The sequence below is a fragment of the Polypterus senegalus genome, chromosome 3 (genome assembly GCF_016835505.1).
Source record: "Polypterus senegalus isolate Bchr_013 chromosome 3, ASM1683550v1, whole genome shotgun sequence".
NCBI lineage: Eukaryota > Metazoa > Chordata > Cladistia > Polypteriformes > Polypteridae > Polypterus > Polypterus senegalus.
Window position 1 is genome coordinate 127,562,633 of NC_053156.1, and position 19,108 is coordinate 127,581,740.

General features: G+C 38.7%; 1 protein-coding gene across 2 annotated transcripts in view; it reads right to left on the minus strand.

Annotated features, from left to right (window-relative positions):
• Positions 1-19,108, minus strand: part of ak9 (adenylate kinase 9) — a 115,875-nt gene that overhangs the window by 20,995 nt on the left and 75,772 nt on the right. For both annotated transcript variants that reach the window (XM_039747912.1, XM_039747910.1), the window contains 6 exons: positions 5,442-5,557; positions 5,013-5,232; positions 4,648-4,716; positions 1,678-1,920; positions 448-666; positions 139-352 (listed from right to left, as the gene is read on the minus strand). In XM_039747912.1, the coding sequence (XP_039603846.1) occupies positions 139-352; positions 448-666; positions 1,678-1,920; positions 4,648-4,716; positions 5,013-5,232; positions 5,442-5,557 (1,081 nt within the window). The remainder of the gene's footprint in view (positions 1-138; positions 353-447; positions 667-1,677; positions 1,921-4,647; positions 4,717-5,012; positions 5,233-5,441; positions 5,558-19,108) is intronic.

Sequence of the window (19,108 nt, forward strand, 5' to 3'; positions counted from 1 at the left end):
CCGGAATTTCCTTCCTGTGCCTTTGTTTTCTCTGTTTTTTAATTTGTGTTCCAGGCTTCCCATCACACTACACACAAAACCAAAACAAATACGTACAAATGGCACATGAGGTTAGCAGTCAAGTCATTTCTATAGTACCTGTGCTCTTTCCAGATTTTGGTGGTCCGACAATGGCTATTTTAATGGGAACTGATGGTTTGGGTCTTGGCTGACGGATATACTTAAGTGGATTCATCATAAATTTCTCCCTGTTCTGCTTAGACGACAAAAAATAAACAAACTGGCGATATATTACAGGATAGCTAGGGTTTTTTGGACCCAGCACGGGCTGAATAACATCTCCTTCACGCAGCTGCAAAAGAAAATAAAAATAACCAAATATTCTAATCATAACCATCAATTGGAACACAATACCATTTACTTTATGTTAAGCGTGTAAAATCTTACCTTCACAGGATCCCAGGATCCAAAAGCACTAGGAAATTTAAATAAATGCTGGATCAGTTTGCGAGCTAAATTATAGCCGACTGGTTTACATTTTTCAAAAAGAGCCTCTCTGTGCTCTACAAAGGACTTCAGTCGTGTAAGTAACTGGTAACGTACAACATGAGGCATCCTTCCTGCATTGATAGAGGCGTATGAAATATGATACTCAGAAAGAATTTCCTAGAAAAAAAGACAAATGTATATTGTAAATATGAATGAACAAATATTGAAATACTGCATGTATTATACAAGGTAACATAACTTATAGATTATTGTCTAACTAAACATTAACTTTCTAACTTGCACATCCCATTCAGTGTACACTCACATTCACATGAACACTGGGGCAATTATGAGTCAAAAAGTAAACTAACATGCACATATCTTGGGATTGTGGGAGAAAAAAACAGAGTAACCGAGACCTGGAATGAACATTTAAACTCCAAAAAAGACTGACCAGGCACATGAAATGAACTCAAGATGCTGGATCTATGAGGCCTCCTTTTATAAATGGGCTAAATGAATACATGTCTGTTACATACAGAAAATACTTACTATTCTTCATAAAAGCAAAACACAAAACACTGTACATTGTAAAAAATACTGTAGGCATTAAGTTAATTGTAACCCAATATATATTTTTTAAATTATGTAATGATGTTAAAATTAATGTATCAAAAATACAAACTTCACAGAACTTAATCCTGTAGGTCATCATTTCATTTTATCTCAGACCTGCTTAATCAAGTTCAGGGTTTGTTTGTGCAGTGATAGAAACTATTCCAGCAGCCTTGAACACAAAGTAGGAAACAGTCCTGGATAGGAAGCCAGTCCAGAGTAGAGTCTACCAAAACAGAAGGCCCTTTTGAAATGACTAAATGACATTAGCTGTATGTCTGTAAAGAGAGCTGGAGTAAATGGAAGGAAACCTGTGCAAGCAGGGTTTGAATCTAAGATGCTGGATCCTTGAGGCAGCTGTGCTACCCAATGTGCCACCACGTTCCTCTGAAAGCCATTTTTGCAACCTTTAATATTTGCAATTTACAGCCCATACTAGTCCCACGTAATTTAATCAAACTGCAATTGTGATGTATTGCATGGTATTCTATGACAACAAATATACTCTTTAGTCATATGGTACACAGCAAAATGGAGTCACCCTGACATTATATTCTTTGAGGATGAAAGTACCTGGATAGACTCAATGTTGCTGATTTCTTTCTCAAATCGCTCTGTCATGTTTGTTTCAATGCGATCAGCTGCATCAGCTTCCAGCTCATCTTCTTCCTCTTCCTCTTCCTCAGGAGGAAACTCATCCTGCAGGGCTTCTTCAATCTCATTCATGTCATCTATCTCCTCCTCCTCCTCCTCCCCCTCCCAATCATCTTCTTCGTCTTTTGGCTCTTCTTCATTATCTTTTTCCGCTTTTTCAGCCTGCAATATAGAGGATCAAACCATAAGAACATACTCACATATGTTTTTCTTAATTAGTTGCACATTTGCTTTCACTGCTAGATTAATTTAACATGGCTGTGGCAGTGAACTGGGAAACTTAATAAACTTAAAAAGAGATGTAAATTGGAATATCTTCTAATATCTGGTTTTAAGTATGAAACTTCAGTTTCTCAGCAGACTGCAGCCACTTAAAGACCAGTTTTATAAATGATGAGACTTGAAGAATACAGGAAACTGCAGTGGCTACAGCAAGAAGAACAGCACACAAAAATAGTATAAACCAAAAGCACCTCAAAGGAAAAGGAGAAAAAGAAACTGTATTGTATACAGAAGACCTGACATTAAAATTGCCATATAAGTACTGCTGAGTTTTTCAACAAATTTAAGCAGGCAAACTGTATATCATCACACAAACAGTACCTACAGATAAAGGTGATAAACTTGATTAAAAACACAAGAACAAATTGCTTTTCAATAATTTAATCAAAAAAATTATCCAGAAATGTAATGGTATACTGGGGAAAAAGTAAGTACACCTTTGGCATTAGAAGCTGTTGTTGCTCCATGTAGCAATAATGACGTTTTGTAGGTGTTTTGCCTAACTGTCCACCCGTCTCTGATGTTGAGCCTATGAAATATCTGAGCACTCCTCCATGCAAAATTCCTTCACTTCCAAGATGTTTGTAGGTTCTCTTGCATGTACTGCCCATTTCAAATCCCACTACAATAATTATATGGGATTCCAATCAGAGCTTTGACTAGGCCAGTCCATAACTCTCCAATTCTTCACTGACATTTCTTGATCTTGATAGATTTGCTAGTGTGCTTTGGATCAGGATCACATTGAAAGGTTAATTTCTAATTCAACTTCAAGTTTCAGAGAGATGGCCCCACATTCTTCTCAAATCCATGACAGAAGAGTCAGCGATATCTGATGAGTGCTGATAGAGGTGATTTTTCTGTTTGTCTTTTAATCTCCTCATTGCTTATTATTTCTTTCCACTTGATATTTAATAGCTAACGAAGATGGCTAGAGTTTAGTGACATAGAACATGGAATGTATAACTGTGGTTCTATGATCCTGTCATCTTGATTAGTTTGATGTCAAGAAGACCTGATTACTTCTTTAATTGATACAGTATAATCATGAGGATGGTTATACCAAAACCTAACCTCCCCATGGCAATCCGGTCAATTGGCCTTGAAGATGAAGCGTCCCAAGAGTTCAACTCTAAGTTAGAGCCATTTTGACTTGTTTTGTTTAGTTTCCAGAAAACTATTAATTGTCTATTTTTTTTTAAATATTGCTATCATTATTGTGGTGATGTCACCATATTGCCATTTTTTGTCTTTGTTTTTCTTTGGGCACTACCATTTTGTGTGGTTGTTTATGTTAGTACCAAGGTGGAAACTGGATGCCCAAAGGCAATGTAGTGACTTGTGATCAGGAAATAAGGACTCAAAGAGAAGATCGAAAAAATTTGTAAGAGAAATGACAGAGATGTTTACCAGGAAGCCTAATAACCTAACAACAAGACGAGTGTCATGATCAGGCCTAATTTTTATAGTCCTTTTGTTATTTTCTGTATTAGATGCCATTTCGCATAACCATCTTTAAGGTAGCATCCTGCATTTCCAGGGGTGTGGTCTCAAAGGTTCTGACTTTGAGTTCATCTTCTGCACAATGAGATAAAAGGACAACTTAATTAACCAAGTTTTATCTCTTTGCTAATCAATCTTCATGTCTTGCCTGATTTTGACTTCTTGCCTTATTTTTGACTTTGATTCTTGCCTCGTCTGGGTTTCAGTCACTTCATTTCTGTATTTTTATTTATTTTGTTTTGCCTTTTTTGCACATCTCCTGGTTTGTCTAAAAAATTTGTTAATCTGCTTCCTTCTGAGTCAAAATAATGTTCTCTTGAGACCACACTAGAAAAGATTTGATCCCAAATTAAAAAGAAGGATCAGAAAATACTGCAAAGTTTTCAGGAAATATTCCATAATTTCCATAGCAAAACCTACATGACTCCATCTGAAATAGTGCTGTCATATGGTCTGTGATGTAAATGTGTAGCAACCAGGAGAGTAACAGTAAGCATAGCCACATCCATGTAAAACCCATCAAATATGTAGGAGGTCTGAGAAATAAAGGATAATGCACAACAAATACAATGCAAAGTCAGAAAAAGAGAGTTAAAATGTTTCATGACAATTTGCATATTCATTGCCACCTTGTCTGATCACTACAATGCTGTGCGGTTGCTAGGTGTGTCATGTGACCGGTGACATCATAGCACCCATGATATATAAAAAAAGTACTAGAACTTTGTGAAATCTTTCAGAAAACATAATGAGAGACCAATGTCCAAGCAAATTAAGAACTACTTAGGAAAAAAAAAAATTCTGGTTAAGAATTCCTGTTTTGGTAAAAAGCTCAAAAATTATTCTGAAGATCCTTGCTTTGATCTTTTTTTTTGGCTAGACCCTTAAAGGAAAATATTTGCACATCTCTGCCACTGCTTAAAGTAACATCTTTTCTGGACTTTCAGTCTATTCAATTCATACATTATACACTTTCATGTAAGAAAAAGTGAGCAGTTAAACCTTGCAAAGAGTTAATCCAGGGTCTCTTTTCATTAGTGAGGTACCCTGACACTGTATCATAGATCTCTGCTGTGAGTCACTAAATAGCTCTCACCCTCTTACTTTTTGAGCTGCCTTCTTTTCAGCATGTTCAGCTATGAGTTCTGCTCTCCTTTTAGCAATTGCTTCTTCCTGAAATCAAGAACCATTTGAAGAATAAAGATGAAAATAACTGTACAACCACTTATGTTTCAGAGATATTTTAGCTTATTTATATCCATATGGAAAAACAAACAAATTCAAGTATGTTTATATTAAAAAGCAGTTATAAAAGAGCTTGTAGAGGATGAAAATGTAATTGTAGTTGAAAGGCAGAAAGAAAAAATGTTATTTGGATCAGAATATTTATTTGTGCCCTTTTTAAAATGTGAATATGGATTCTGGTGACTCAAATTTTCTATGGTATATTTGAATAGTTTATAACTCACCCGCCTTTTTTGCTTAATTTCTTTAGTAATCCTGGTACGTGCCATCTTTTGATTTCTCTTAAGTCGCCATTTATTCATTAGAGGAGGAAGCAGACGTTTTAAAATGTCACTGAAATCTACTGACATAATCAAAACAGTATCTGGGAACAGTCCAGACTCGACAAGGTACTGGGTGTCCTCAGTGGATAGTGGAAATCCTTCAAGCACAAAACCTGTTGACCTGTCAAAACAAATCAGTAACAGCTGCATTATGGAATCTGAGAGCATGATAAACCTTCAACAGAGAAACTGTCATTGGCAATGTGCCCTGTAGTCCTAATTATAGTTGTAAGAAATGAAAAACATTTATTTTACTATTGTACTACCATAATCTGCATTTCTAGAAGAATACAAAGCAAAGACAAAGTTTCATGCTTTCATGCTACTCACTTGAAAGGTTCTTTATTCCACCACCTGGGCACAACAAAGTAAAGTATCTCTGGTGGCAAAGTGTCCCCTTCCAATAGGAAAGATTTGATAGCTTCCTCCTCATCATTTAACTGAACCTAAATAACGCAGATCACAAGACAAACAATCCTTTTAATTAAAAAATCATGATCCAATAGTTTAGAGGAACTGTACTTCAAAAATACAGAAATAAATTATTGATATTCTTCAACATACAAGGATGACTCATTTATTCAGAGATATTAAATGCATAATGACACCATTCCTCTAAAGTGATGCCCAACATGCAGATACAATGAAATGTTTCATTTGGCTGTTGCTCAAAGCAATGTGCCAGCTTAACCATTTTCCCCAACCAAAAGCCTTTTTTTCTCTCATATACAAGATAAACTTTTGCTTTCTCAGATTCTGGATTAGGTTAATCTCCCATTTTTGTTGTTTTAGTTTATTTACTTTTTTTGTTTTTCTGTTTAACAGAAATGCTGTTTGTTAGGGCATTGATGGAGACAACAACCATCTTCTGCCACTTTGTAATTCAGCTGGAATAACCACTACTTTTACTGAATCAGAGTGTAAATTAGGAGTTAATCTTGAGCTAAACGGACAGCATGGACAGACAGTGTTAAAAACTATATAAAAAAGTTATTTTTCTGAACTTCTATGAATACTACTTAAGAATAATGGATAAAAATTGAAATCACTGCACAACAATTCTTTTGAAAAGTCTTGCTTCCTGAAAAGTTTTTGCGGACTGTGACAGGTACATACTGGGTATGCACAAATATAGTTGGTTTTACTGCATCATGTAGGAACTCTGAGAAACAGACATTTATATTTACTGACAATAACGTATTTAGTCACGTTTATGTTTTGCATAAGCTATTAAATTCAACAGAATTAAAAGTGTTTTGCTCCGGATTTTCTTTTGTATTCAATGTCTGGTGCATCACGTTGCAGTGTCCAACAGTAGTCAGCAAGCACTGACGGATTCCAGTTGTTCTGGTATCGTTTCTCCATCGTAGTAATGTCCTGGTAAAACCTTTCATCGTCTTCATCACTGACAGCACTGAGATTTGCGGGGAAGAAGTCCAAGTGTGAGTGGAGGAAATGAATCTTGAGTGACATGTTGAACTTCATTGTCTTGTATGCTTTGAGAAGTTTGTCTACCAGCTGAATGTAGTTTGGGGCTCTGTAATTGCCCACAAAATTGTCAACAACGTCTTTAAAGGCTTTCCAGGCAATTTTTTCCGGCCCAACTAACAGATCTTCAAACCGCTTGTCACTCATAACATGTCTGATCTGGGGGCCAACAAAAATGCCCTCTTTGATCTTGGCATCAGTTATTCTTGGGAACATCTGCCTTAAATAACGAAAACCTTCGCCTTCCTTGTTCAGTGCTTTCACGAAATTCTTCATGAGTCCCAGTTTTATGTGAAGAGGAGGCAAAAATATCTTTGCCGGGTCAAAAAGTGATTCATGTGCCACTTTTTATGGAGTGGCCAGTTCTGTCGAGAATACTGTGACTCTTTGGCACGGCTGTCCCATTCACAGATTAAACAACAGTACTTTGTATAGCCGAGCTGCAGTTCTAGTAACAGAGCAACGACTTTAAGATCTCCACAGATATTCCAGTTGTACTTGCTATACTGGATGTGCTTCAGCAACAGTTCCATATTCTCATACGTTTCTTTCATGTGTGTTGCATATCCAACAGGTACTGAAGGATAAACGTTGCCATTGTGTAGCAGACCACCTTTCAGGCTTAATATTGATGAGTCAATGAAGAGACACCACACTTCCGGGTTGTGATCACAACCCAAGGCCAAGAACAATCCTTCAGTTTCACAAACAAAACAGACTGTCGACTTGTGCAAAAAATTTGGTTATATCAAGATGTCGGCTTCGAAACACAGAAATTTTCATACCTGGTGACAGCAAACACCATTCCTGCAGTCTCAAACCTAGCAGAAAGGCTTTTGCTTTTGATAGACCCAAATCTCTGACCAAATCGTTCAATTTGGACTGTGTTACCAGATGTGGATCGCCTGATGAGCACGGTTCAAAATACAGTTCATTGTCACTGTCAGTACCCTGCATTGCAGTTTCTTCATCTAGTTTGTCTAAGGTCCAATCCTCTGGAGATTTCGGAATTGGAAGACTGTCGTCATGTGGCACTGGTCTCATTGCTGAAGGCAGATTAGGATATTCATTTGACTTCTTGTTTATGGCAGAGAAACCAGAAACATTAGTCAAACAGAAGTAACAGTCCATCACATAGTCTTTCATTCCCTCCATATCATCGGAACAGCAAACAGCATTGTCTTTCAAGTGCCTCTGAGCCAGGATCTCACACTGACAGCACATGTCACATAGCAAATGTGAGGTGCCCATTCCTTGTCTTGATCACCAATTTTGCAGCCGAAATACAGATGATAAGCTTTCGTCACAAGAGCAGTCATCCAACGTCTCTGAGGCACAAGTGTATATTCATCACAGATATAGCAGAATGTATCGTGGCTGTTATGACATTGACAAGGCATATTGCCCGACACCAAAACATCTATAGCATCAAGCTTACTTACTGTTATTTTGCTACAGATACTATACTTTACTATACTGATGCTATACATACACACTGACTATCTATATTAACCAAATGAGCAGGATCGGTGTATGCAAGCCACCTTTATAGCATGCTGAGACAGCGTCAAGCTTGTTCAGACCTGCCCAGGCATGCCCAGGATGTCAACTTCCACAGAACAGCTTCAAACATGGCCTGACTCCATGCCTGGACATGCCCAGGCTGCATAAACCATTGTTGATAAGTCACTTATGGGAGCGAAAATGTTTGGATACAATTATAAGAAAAGATCATGACAAAACTGAAATGGTACGTGATGGCTAAATTTTGATGTGATATTCATGATCAGCACCCAAAAATCTATAAAAAACACCCAACAGTGTTTAAGAAGCAAAAACTTTGTTGTGCAGTGTATTCTTGTGTAATGTTTAGAACAGTTCATAATTTGACAAAAGGGAATTCTGAACTGCAATGCAAAATCCCTAGACACATTAGAAACACAGGTTTTATGAACTTCTTTATTGAAAAATGGGTATGATCTTAGATACCCAAGTTCTTTCACAAACTCAAGGCAAGGTACTTCTTTAAAGTAAGCCAGAACAAATGTGTTGGTGTAACTTACTTATTGTAACAAACATAAAAGGCTCTGGACAGTGGTAACATATTGCATGTTGATTAGCACATACCAGTAAGAATTTCACTTACTCTGTACACATTTGTTAAATTCTGTTATTTCTTGTGTGCCACTTTAGCAATTTAGCTTTATAATAGGACAATTTTAAAATGAAACTTACTACAGTATTTGTACCTTAGACAGAGTCCATCAAAACTAGAGAAAATCTCAATCACTGTTCTAACATTATCAATATATATTTACTGGCTGGCACAGTTCCTGATGCTAAAAGTATTGATTGTAGACCATTTTTGAAAAAAAAAATCAGATTTAGACCAAAATATGGCTTATAATTATCGAACAATTTCTTTTTAACATAGTGTATGTGAAAAAGGTGCAATTATTCCAGTTTAATTAAGAAATTCTAGCTAGTTTTCATACTAATATCAACTTGTGTTGTCAATTACATTTTAATGTCTTCTGATGAAGGAAGTGCTACAAGTTATTATGTTGCTAGGTTTAAGTGCAGGCATCCTTTCATGCTATTGACTACTCAATTTAATTACACATACTTGAAAATTCTGTTGGATTCTTATGGCCAGTTTATACTTCACGCTCAGAATGCGTATGCACTTGCATCATGGCTGCCATGTGTTCCCAGCATTCATTTGACGCGTCCTCTGAGCACATCCTCAGAAACTAATGCAACATGTGTGCGAATTGCAGTACCAGAAGAAAAATCAGGGGGCACAGTATGTTCAGGTTTGAACATAATTTGAGTGTCTTTGTTTGCTATCAACATGTGACAACAAGCCGCTTTGTAGATCCTACAGGATGTGTGGGCTTTGATGTTTGATGAATGCTATGATGTGGTGAAGAAAATCATCAAACTTAAATGCTGACATACAAATATATTTGTAGTGCTTTACTTCATTTATTTCTTGTACCTTTGCAACAGCATTGGAATGCATGGAAGTATATTTGAGCCACAGAGAAAAAAAAATAATTTAAATAACTAATAAATAATAAATTAACACAGTGAAGAAAAAAGGTCTGTTTCGTTACTAAAGTGCTAGGGTGTTGTACCGTGTTAGCCATTATGAATGTAGTGAGAAGTCAAGTAAAATGACAACTTTTATTGGCTAACTAAAGAAGATTACAATATGCAAGGTTTCAAGGTAACTCAGGCCCCTTCTTCAGGATTACATTGCCTTGAAATCTTGCATATTGTAGTCTTTTTAGTTAGCCAATAAAAGGTGACTAGAGTGAAAATTTCAACTTTAATCTGTAGTTTATTTTGTCATTAAAGTTGAATGTCGTAAATTTCATCTGATAACCGACCAGTTGTTAATTGCTATGTGCTTCTTGGGCTTCCTCCTGCACTGACAGCAGTGGCAGGCAGTGATTGCCACACAAAACACATTAAATGTATGATATTCCAGCTCTCTGCACATTTAGAATCCTTAAGATTTATACCTGATATCACTTTCATGATGAAATGTGTTAAAGCATGTATGTTACATTTTACAGATAAATCATTAACTTCATTTAAATAATACTGTGTAGAACTTGACCCGGACACAGACAGGCAGACACGTTTGAATCACCCCACACACATTTATTTTGGTGCTCCATATTTACAGTGAGCGCTCTCAAGTCCCCAAATCCCCAAAGTCCTGGCCAACACCACACAATGCCTTCTTCCTTCAGGCCGCCTCTTTGCCTCCTCCCAGACCTCGTCTCTCTCTCTCTCCCGACTCCAGTTCCCGTACGAAGGGAGGCGGCCCCTTTAATAGCCACCTGAATGTGCTCCAGGTGCTTACCGGCAATCTTCCACCGGCACTCCGCAGTGTGGTGAAAGTGCCGGCTGCATGCCCGGAAAAACTCTGGGCGTCCCCAGTCCTTTTCCCCCCGGCACTTCTGGGTGTGGCGGAAGTGCTGAGGTCCAGGGCTCTAAAGGCTTGCGTGCGCCCCCTGGCGGTGACCATGTTGTCCCTACAGGGTTGAGCTTATAAGCTCTGTTGCAGTGGCCCCCAAATGAACCAGGGCGGTCGCCCCCACATGGTCTGGGCAAGGCGTAAGCCCTCCTCCGGTCCTCTTAGGCATCCCAGCCAGGTCGCCACCCCAGCCGTCTCCAATAACTGTTAACAATTACATTTGTGGGGCCAGCACAGTGAAGGAGCGGTAGCGCTGCTGCCTCGCAGGGAGTCACGTCCCTGGTATTCCTACCCTGGGGTCTGCTTGTTTTCCTGGTGGGTTTCCATAGTGTGCTCAGGTTTCCGTCCAAGGACAGGGAAGGGTCTGGCTGCAGACTGTGCACTCTCAGCCACATGCATACTCAGCCACAACAGGAAGTACAATTGGGGAGTCGTTTCCCCGATTGCTGAGTTGGTACATTTGCTAGTTATAGTCTTACCATTTATGAACAATATGGAATATTCTTAATATACAGGCTGGCCTGTGTTGGTTTATTAACATGTTTATCATTTTAACAGATCAAGTTAGCCAAGGTAAATGCCTGCCTGTTATTGTAATTACTAGCATCATGGCCGTGGTAGCGTAGCGAGAGCGCTGATGTTTAGAGCGTGCTAGTTTAGTGTTCCCGCTGTTATCCCAAGGAAAAAACAATTATGCAACCATCATAACTTGCTAACATTATTTAAATTTAATGTATACAGTATTTACGTGTGAATAAACAGTAAAATGAAAATAAAACAAATAGAACAATTCTGTGTCGTTAATAATCTTATATATCAGAACTGTAATACGTACTATACTTTACATGTCATGAGGTACCAAACTGTGATTAATAAATGGTAGAGGGAAAAGGACATTGGACACATCAGTAATCAAGTGTTTATATATTAATATAAACATAAGGACCCCCCCTCAAAAAAAAAAACCCCAACAACAACAAGACACATACCAATAAAAAGCATTAATTTAGTTAAGGAGGCAACAGTACATAGTTAACTTCCTGCAATCCACCATTTCTTCTAAAAATCTGTGCATGTCTTGCACATGGCTAAACCCAAAGTAAAATGGAGCCAGAACATCATGGGGGTATTTTTCGTACGTGGATTACTCATTTAACCGGATGTAATTGTTAACGATTTGGCATGATCCTGGTCTGTCAGTTTTTCGAAACTCTTGCTGGATGTGTTGTCATAGCAGCAGATCCAAATCCTCATTTATGTATATAAGGATTAGCTCACACACTTAATCAGTTTCTGTGCATGGAATTCATTCAGTCATGGCTTCGCTGTTCATGAATGAACTACTAATTGATATCGGTGCGCAAAATTATAAGAAGATAATTTCATATAGAGAGGGTTTTGCGCGATCAGCAAGATCCTGTATTGCTCCTGGAGGAAATTCTTTTCGAAAGATACAGATACTGCTTTAGCCGAGGGGGAATATTGTAACTCAAAGATTTATTAGAACCTTATATTCGAAGTCAAACTAGGCGAAGTCGGGCTCTCACAACCACACAGACAGTATGCATTGCTTTGAGTTTTTTTGCAAGTGGCACTTTTTTATATACTGTAGGCGATGCGGAAAATCTATCTAAAAGTGCAGTTTGCCAGGCAATTCGTAAAGTCTGTTTGGCTCTGAAATATTTTCTTTGGGGTTTCTTAGTGTTTCCTGGACACCTGCGTGTGCAGACAATAAAAGATGTGTTTCATGCCATTGCAGGTAGGTAATACACAGGCAAAAACACCCACAGCTCCATAAAGAATCTCACAATCAGCCTAACATGCTCATTACCCAGGATTTCCAAATGTGATTGGGGCACATGGGACTGATCAGAGTGGAGTTTGATCAAACATTATTTGGAAAATTGACCTCTCCTCCTGATGAATAATCAGACACAGTGTCTTCATCAAATATTTGACCTTCGTCAATATCTCGTTGGTCAGACACGGGTTCTAGGGATATGACATTCCCTGCAACTGACCCAACAAAAAAAAAATAAATTCCCTCAGAAACAGGGCGATGAGCATTTTGCGGGAGAGCCAACTCTTCTGCAGGGGTTAGGTCTGGACCGCGTGGACCTCCATCTGTTTTTTGTTTGTCTGCCTTCTTATTAGCTTTAAAATTAACGTTTCTTATAATTAATGTGACACATAGGAAATGAAACGCTGCATTCAGTACAATGCACACTATAGCGTTTAATTTGTCAGCCACTTTTTGCCAGCTGTCTTTTCTGGTTTGGACTGCTTTTGCAGTGTTACCCCTTGTACATATTAAATCTTGAAATTCTTCATATCCTTCAAATAAAAGGTCCTGCTCTGCTTGTGTAAAAAAAAATGCACCCGTTCTTTCGTCATTTTGTTGCAGCCTATCAAAGACTTGCTGATCATGTTTTCTAGACTCAATATATATGGGCTTTTCAATCAGCGCCGGCGTGCGCATTCATCTCGGATGATTAGATTCAGCTAGACTAATCTACTACACGGCTACGTTTGAAAAACTGACTTATGCTGGATGAACTTCACCGGCATTAACTCATCCAAGATGAGGCATCTGATCTCGGATGATTTAAGCGACGTACGGAAAATACCCCCATCTCTATTAACTAGTGAATCTCCCTCTGCATTCATTGCTTTGTACTCCTGCAGAGCCTTCCCAGCATCTTCCTCTTTCATAGTCAGTATCTGGGGCAACTGGACCAGACCAATGAATTGGTGTTGGCTGTCACTGCACCACTGACTGGCTGTTTTTGCGTGTGCAAGGTCAAATACCTTAGACAGGAATACAAATTTGGTGTATTTATGTAAATGTGTTTTATGCAATTATTATTGATATATAAAAAACTGATAAAAAAAATGTACTTGTACTTCTGGCGGTATTGACGCATCCTCACAGTAAAGTATAGTATGTATTACAGTTCTGATATATAAGATTATTAACGACACAGAATTGTTCTATTTGTTTTATTTTCATTTTACTCTTTATTCACACATAAATACTATATAGATTAAATTTAAATAATGTTAGCAAGTTATGATGGTTGCATAATTGTGTTTTCCTAGGGATAACAGCGGGAACACTAAACTAGCACACTCTAAACATCAGTGCTCTCGCTACACTACCACGGCCATGATGCTATTAATTACAATAACAGGCAGGCATTTACCTTGGCTAACTTGATCTGTTAAAATGGTAAACATGTTAATAAACCAACACAGGCCAGCCTGTATATTAAGAATATTACATATTGGTCATAAATGGTAAGACTATAACTAGCAAACGTACCAACTTATTAATCGGGAAACAACTCCCCGGTTGCACTTACTGTTGTGGCTGAGCGTGCATCTGACGTCAGTGGCTGAGCGTGCATGAGGCTGAGCGTGCACGGTCTGCAGCCAGACCCTTTTGCAAGGACATGCAGGTTTTGGGATTTGATGATCCTAGAATTATGGTAGTGTATGTGAGTGCTTGTATTCACCTTGCAATGAGCTGATGCCCCATCAAGGGATTGTTTCTGCCTCACGCCCGATGCTTGTTGCAATGGGTGTGTCCCTGGATTGATGGATGTAATCATTAAACATATATCCTTTTCAAAGATATTTTGGCAAGGTGTCCTAGGAATTTAATGAATATCTCAGGCAATTCCCAACACAGCAAAGGTGACCATTGTTTTCTCACGGTGATAATACCTTACACTGCCACCTGGTGGAATCCTCCAGATTTGCATAAAGAACATGCACAAGTATAAACAGTGCACTGCTTGTGTTAAGTATAAACCCAGACTAAGGCACTGTTCTTGAGTGGTTTAATTCATATTTTTCAAATTAATTTCAGAATATACAGAAATCTTACGATAATTTCACATAATTCCATATATAGCTTTCAGTTAATTCAAAAAACTAGAACTAGACAATACAGCCATATAACTGCAGTTCTTAAGACTGTACAGTGGCTTCCAGGTGAGTTTACAACACCTGACTCTAAAATCCTTCTTGCAGAGGAAAGCTTAGAACGCCTTGGGCCCTATTTAAATAAGAAACCTTAACAACACCTGAGCATAAATTATGGTTTCAAGACACTGGTCTATTGAAGATTCCAAGTATTAGTAAAATCAGTGGGTGGGCAAGCTTTTAGCTTTGGTGTTCCTATGTTGTTGAAGAGATGCCCTATCTGTCTCAGCATTTAAATTCTGCCTTATGACTTATTACTTTAGTATGCTCTAATTAGAGACGGTGACAAGCTGTTCATATTGCAACTACATTTCTTAGTCATTTTCTCAAAAAATTTAAAACTTGTCCGTTATTAAGTATTACTGACCCCCTGTATTTTCTTCTCACTATCCTTTCTGCTGCACTTGCTGCCACTACTGCTTTGAAAATGACAATTCCTGCTAATGAGACATGACATAAAGACACTTGGATCTTAGTAGAAGGAATTATACCGTTCAACTCATATTGTATTTATTTAAAATGCCTAGGAGGCAAGGGTAGGTAGGTGGCCATCCAACTATCCACCATTGATCATCAGAAATCTGACCATGACTGTGACATAATTTACTATGTTCACCTGTGAATTCCCAAGATATGTATTTTTAGGAAGGAAATTAAATTGTTCTTTTCCTCTAATTTCACAGGATGTATGACTTGTTTATGTTAATTACTGAGATTAATTCTGTTTTACTGTGTGTACAACATGATTTGTGTGTTTATGTATATAAAAATATTATACAGTGGAACCTTGGGTCACGAACGTCTCTGAACACGTACAAATTGGGTTACAACCAAAAAGTCTGCCAAACTTTTGTATCTGTTCACGACCACACACTCAGGTGACGAACAAGCCAGTTTCCCTTCCGGTTCGTATGCACTGATGATTTCTGCACGTGTTCAGTTTCTCCCTGTACTGTACATTGTTCTCGGCGCATCACACAGAGGGACTCTCCCTCAAAACTGTAACCTCCTCTCAACCCAGCTTCCTGCTGTGGTATAGCAGGTCAACAGCTCCCGTCAAAAAAGGCCAATTTTAATAGTCACCGCACTCGCGGCTTAGCGAGGGGGAGTGGTGGTGTGTGGCCGAAGCAGTTCCTGAGGAGTTCGTGATGTGGATGTTTCTAACCTAAGTGCACAGGTGAGAAGCGGTCCACATCTGTAATTGTCATGACTACCACGTCCTCTTCATAAATAGAAACGCAAGTTGGCTAAAGGGAAAAAGAAGAGAACAGGAAAGAACGGGTTGTTGCAGGACAAGGCAGAAAGCAGGAGGAGAAAGCTGGTGCAGGACAGAGAGAGAGAGAAGAGAGCGAGTGAGCGCGTGAGAGAGAGAGCGAGTCAGTGAGCGCGAGAGAGAGAGAGAGCAAGTGCAGGCTCGCTTCAGCTGAGCAGGAAGCCAGGGTGTTTGTCTCAGTGTTATTCAATGTTTTTACATTTAGTTTACTATTACACTGTGCATTCTATGGTATAATTAACTATTTTTGTGCTTAAGAATCTTTAAAGAAAATATATTTAAATACAGTTTGTAGGTCTGGAATGGATTAATTGTATTTACATACAATCCTATGGGGAAAATTACTTCGGGTCATGACCAAATCGAGGTTCCACTGTAGTTTAAAAGTTTACTATTAGAAAAAGATTGTTATATATATGTGTATGTGCTTTGAGTTTGCACCCAGTGAAGAATGGCATAGAAAGTAACAATTGAATGGAACTGATGTGAACTGTAGGACTTATCTCCTGTGATTCTGCAGTGGTGCTCCTAGACAAACTTAACAGAGATTATACCTCTGAATGAGGTGTTCTACTACTGTGTGAGAGAGTGAGAGTGACTACCCTCAGTACTGAAATCATGAGGTACCAAACAGGACCCTTAGTTTTCCATATCTGAGATGGTTTCTCTGTAGTCTCAACTATTGTAATTTATCACTAGTGTGATAGGCTAAAACTTTAAAAAACCGTCTCAAGCTCCTTGAAAACAACTAATTATGCTTCAGTTGATTTATTAAAAAATAAACATATTAAACCAAACAATTGTGTATTTAATTAAATTAAAATGCCGGGGCAGGTAGTTAAACACATGGGGTTAAAATAAAACCATGACTAAACTTACAAATTACAAAATCAAGCAAGACCTTTGCCAAAATAAAGAAATGAAACTACAACAAAAGAGAAAAATCCTTAACTTCCATTATATCTTTTTCCATATCTTCCTGTCCTCTGAATCTTGCTCTGTAATTCCCACTACCTGCATGTCCTCTCTCATCACATCCATAAACGTTCTCTTAGGCTTCCCTCTTTTTCTCCTGCCTGGCAGTTCCATCCTTAACATGTTTCTCCCAATATGCCCAGCATCTCTCCTCTGCACATGTCCAAACCAACACAATTTTGCCTATCTGACTTTGACTCCAAACTGTCCATTGTGAGCTGACCCTCTAATGTACTAATTTCTAATCCTGTCCCTTTCCTCATCACACTCAATGTAAATCTTAACATCTCTAACCCAGGGGTCTCCAACACGTTGTTTGCGAGCTACCGGTAGCTCGCAACCCCTGTAGCTCGATTAGTAGCTTCACTAGTCAAATTAGGGATCGACGATCTTTCTAGAAAATCATATCACAATCTTTTTTAACACAAAATCATGATTCACAATCTGAATTGCAATCTATTTTTTCAATGTTTCATTCACTTAAGAGAATATTTGGACTCAAATTCATCAAGACCTAAGTAACTTTTTATTTTAAATATCAAACAAAGGTGAATTCAATTGTTCTCTCATTTGCTAGCTAAGCGGAGTTAAGGAACATGCCCCGAAGCTGGCGAGTGAGTGAGGAAGGCTCCACCCCTCTGCCCACTGCTTGTTTCTTGGAATCGCGCAAATAAATCGGTAACGCAAGTGAACTATGATACATAGCGAAATGAAAGAAGTCGCAAAAGCAACCGGAATGTTCTAGCAAATTGTAGAGAAAAACACGATCTAAATTCGTTAAGTAGTTCTCTTGTGAAAAGCGGACAGACATACAGACAGACAGACATTGGATTTTATATATTATATATTAGTAAACCTTCAAAATAATATGCAGTTAAAGTCTCAAAAGCATTCTCAACATTTCTTGAGCTTAGTAGAGCCAGATAACTTATAAGAATCTTCACCAAGCAGCTCTGAAAATGTCTGCTTTGTTTGGGTCTACATACCTCTGTGAGTCTGCCTTTTCTGACATGAATGTCATGAAATCAAAGTTCAGAACAAGACTGAGAGATGAACATTTAAATGACTCCATAAGAGTGAACCTAAGTGGCTACACTTCACCATACACCTCTCTTGTTGACTCCATGCAGTGTCAGTCATCTCACTAACTAAAAACACATCACACATGCAACTGGACATGTGAATACTCTTGTGAAGTGAAACAGTGACATGTAATAAAATGCCAAATGAATAAGTAATATCTGTGTATTTGTAATTGCATTGGTTTTTTTTTTGACAGCATTCATGTTTTAATTCAATAGTGTGAGATTGTGATGGATGGCCGGGGCCCATGCACCTTCTGTATATGTTCCAGGGAAGCAAGCATGAGCTGCACAGTACCTCCCCCAGACCACTTGGTGGCAACCCCCCTGGGTGACTCTGGTGCCTCAGATATCCGCAGGGCTCCATGGCAGATGGAGTTCTACACAGCCCTGTTGGGATCTGGGGTGGCCAACAGAAGGTGCTGCAGGGTTTCCTGGGCCATCTAGGCCGTAGTTTAGCAACACCCAGAGGTGCAATCGGAAGCAGGTAGTCAAGCACCTGAAGCACTTCCTGGTGAGCTATAAAAGGAGCCAACAGCCACCACTCTGGGAGCCAGTGTCAGGAGGAGTGAGACAAAGTTACCAAGGAGGAGTGGAGGACTTGAGGAGTTTATTTGTGCTTATGGTTTTGTGGGACTGTGTTGTGGCTGAGGGACATGGGGAAGACGTGGGCCCCCAGCTGAAGAAGGAAAATAAATTATTTTCTGGTGTCGGGTAGGGCGCATATATAGCGCCTTATTACAGAGATACACTAGAAAATGCATACAGACATACAAAATGCACTTGCAGGTGATCTAAATATTTTTGTGATGTTTTAATCCAAAATGTGAGTTGTGGACACCAACATTTTGTAAATATTCAGGCAAAACAAGCTTATTCAGTTTGTTCGGGTTGAAATAAGCTATGAGAATATATGTTAGAAAACATGAGTAGCTTTCGGCCATTTTCATTTTGTAAAAGTAACTCTCAGGGGAAAAAAGGTTGGAGAACCCCGCTCTAACCCACATAACATAGCTGGTCTCACTACCATCTTGTAGACCCTGCCTTTCAATGTTGCTGGTACCTGTCTGTCATAATCTTTTCCACCCATTCCACCCCATCTGCACTCTCTTCTTCACCTCTTTCCAAAATCTGTACTCCTGATCCCAGTTATTTAAACTCATCCACCTTTGCCAACTCTACTCTCTGCATCCTCACCATT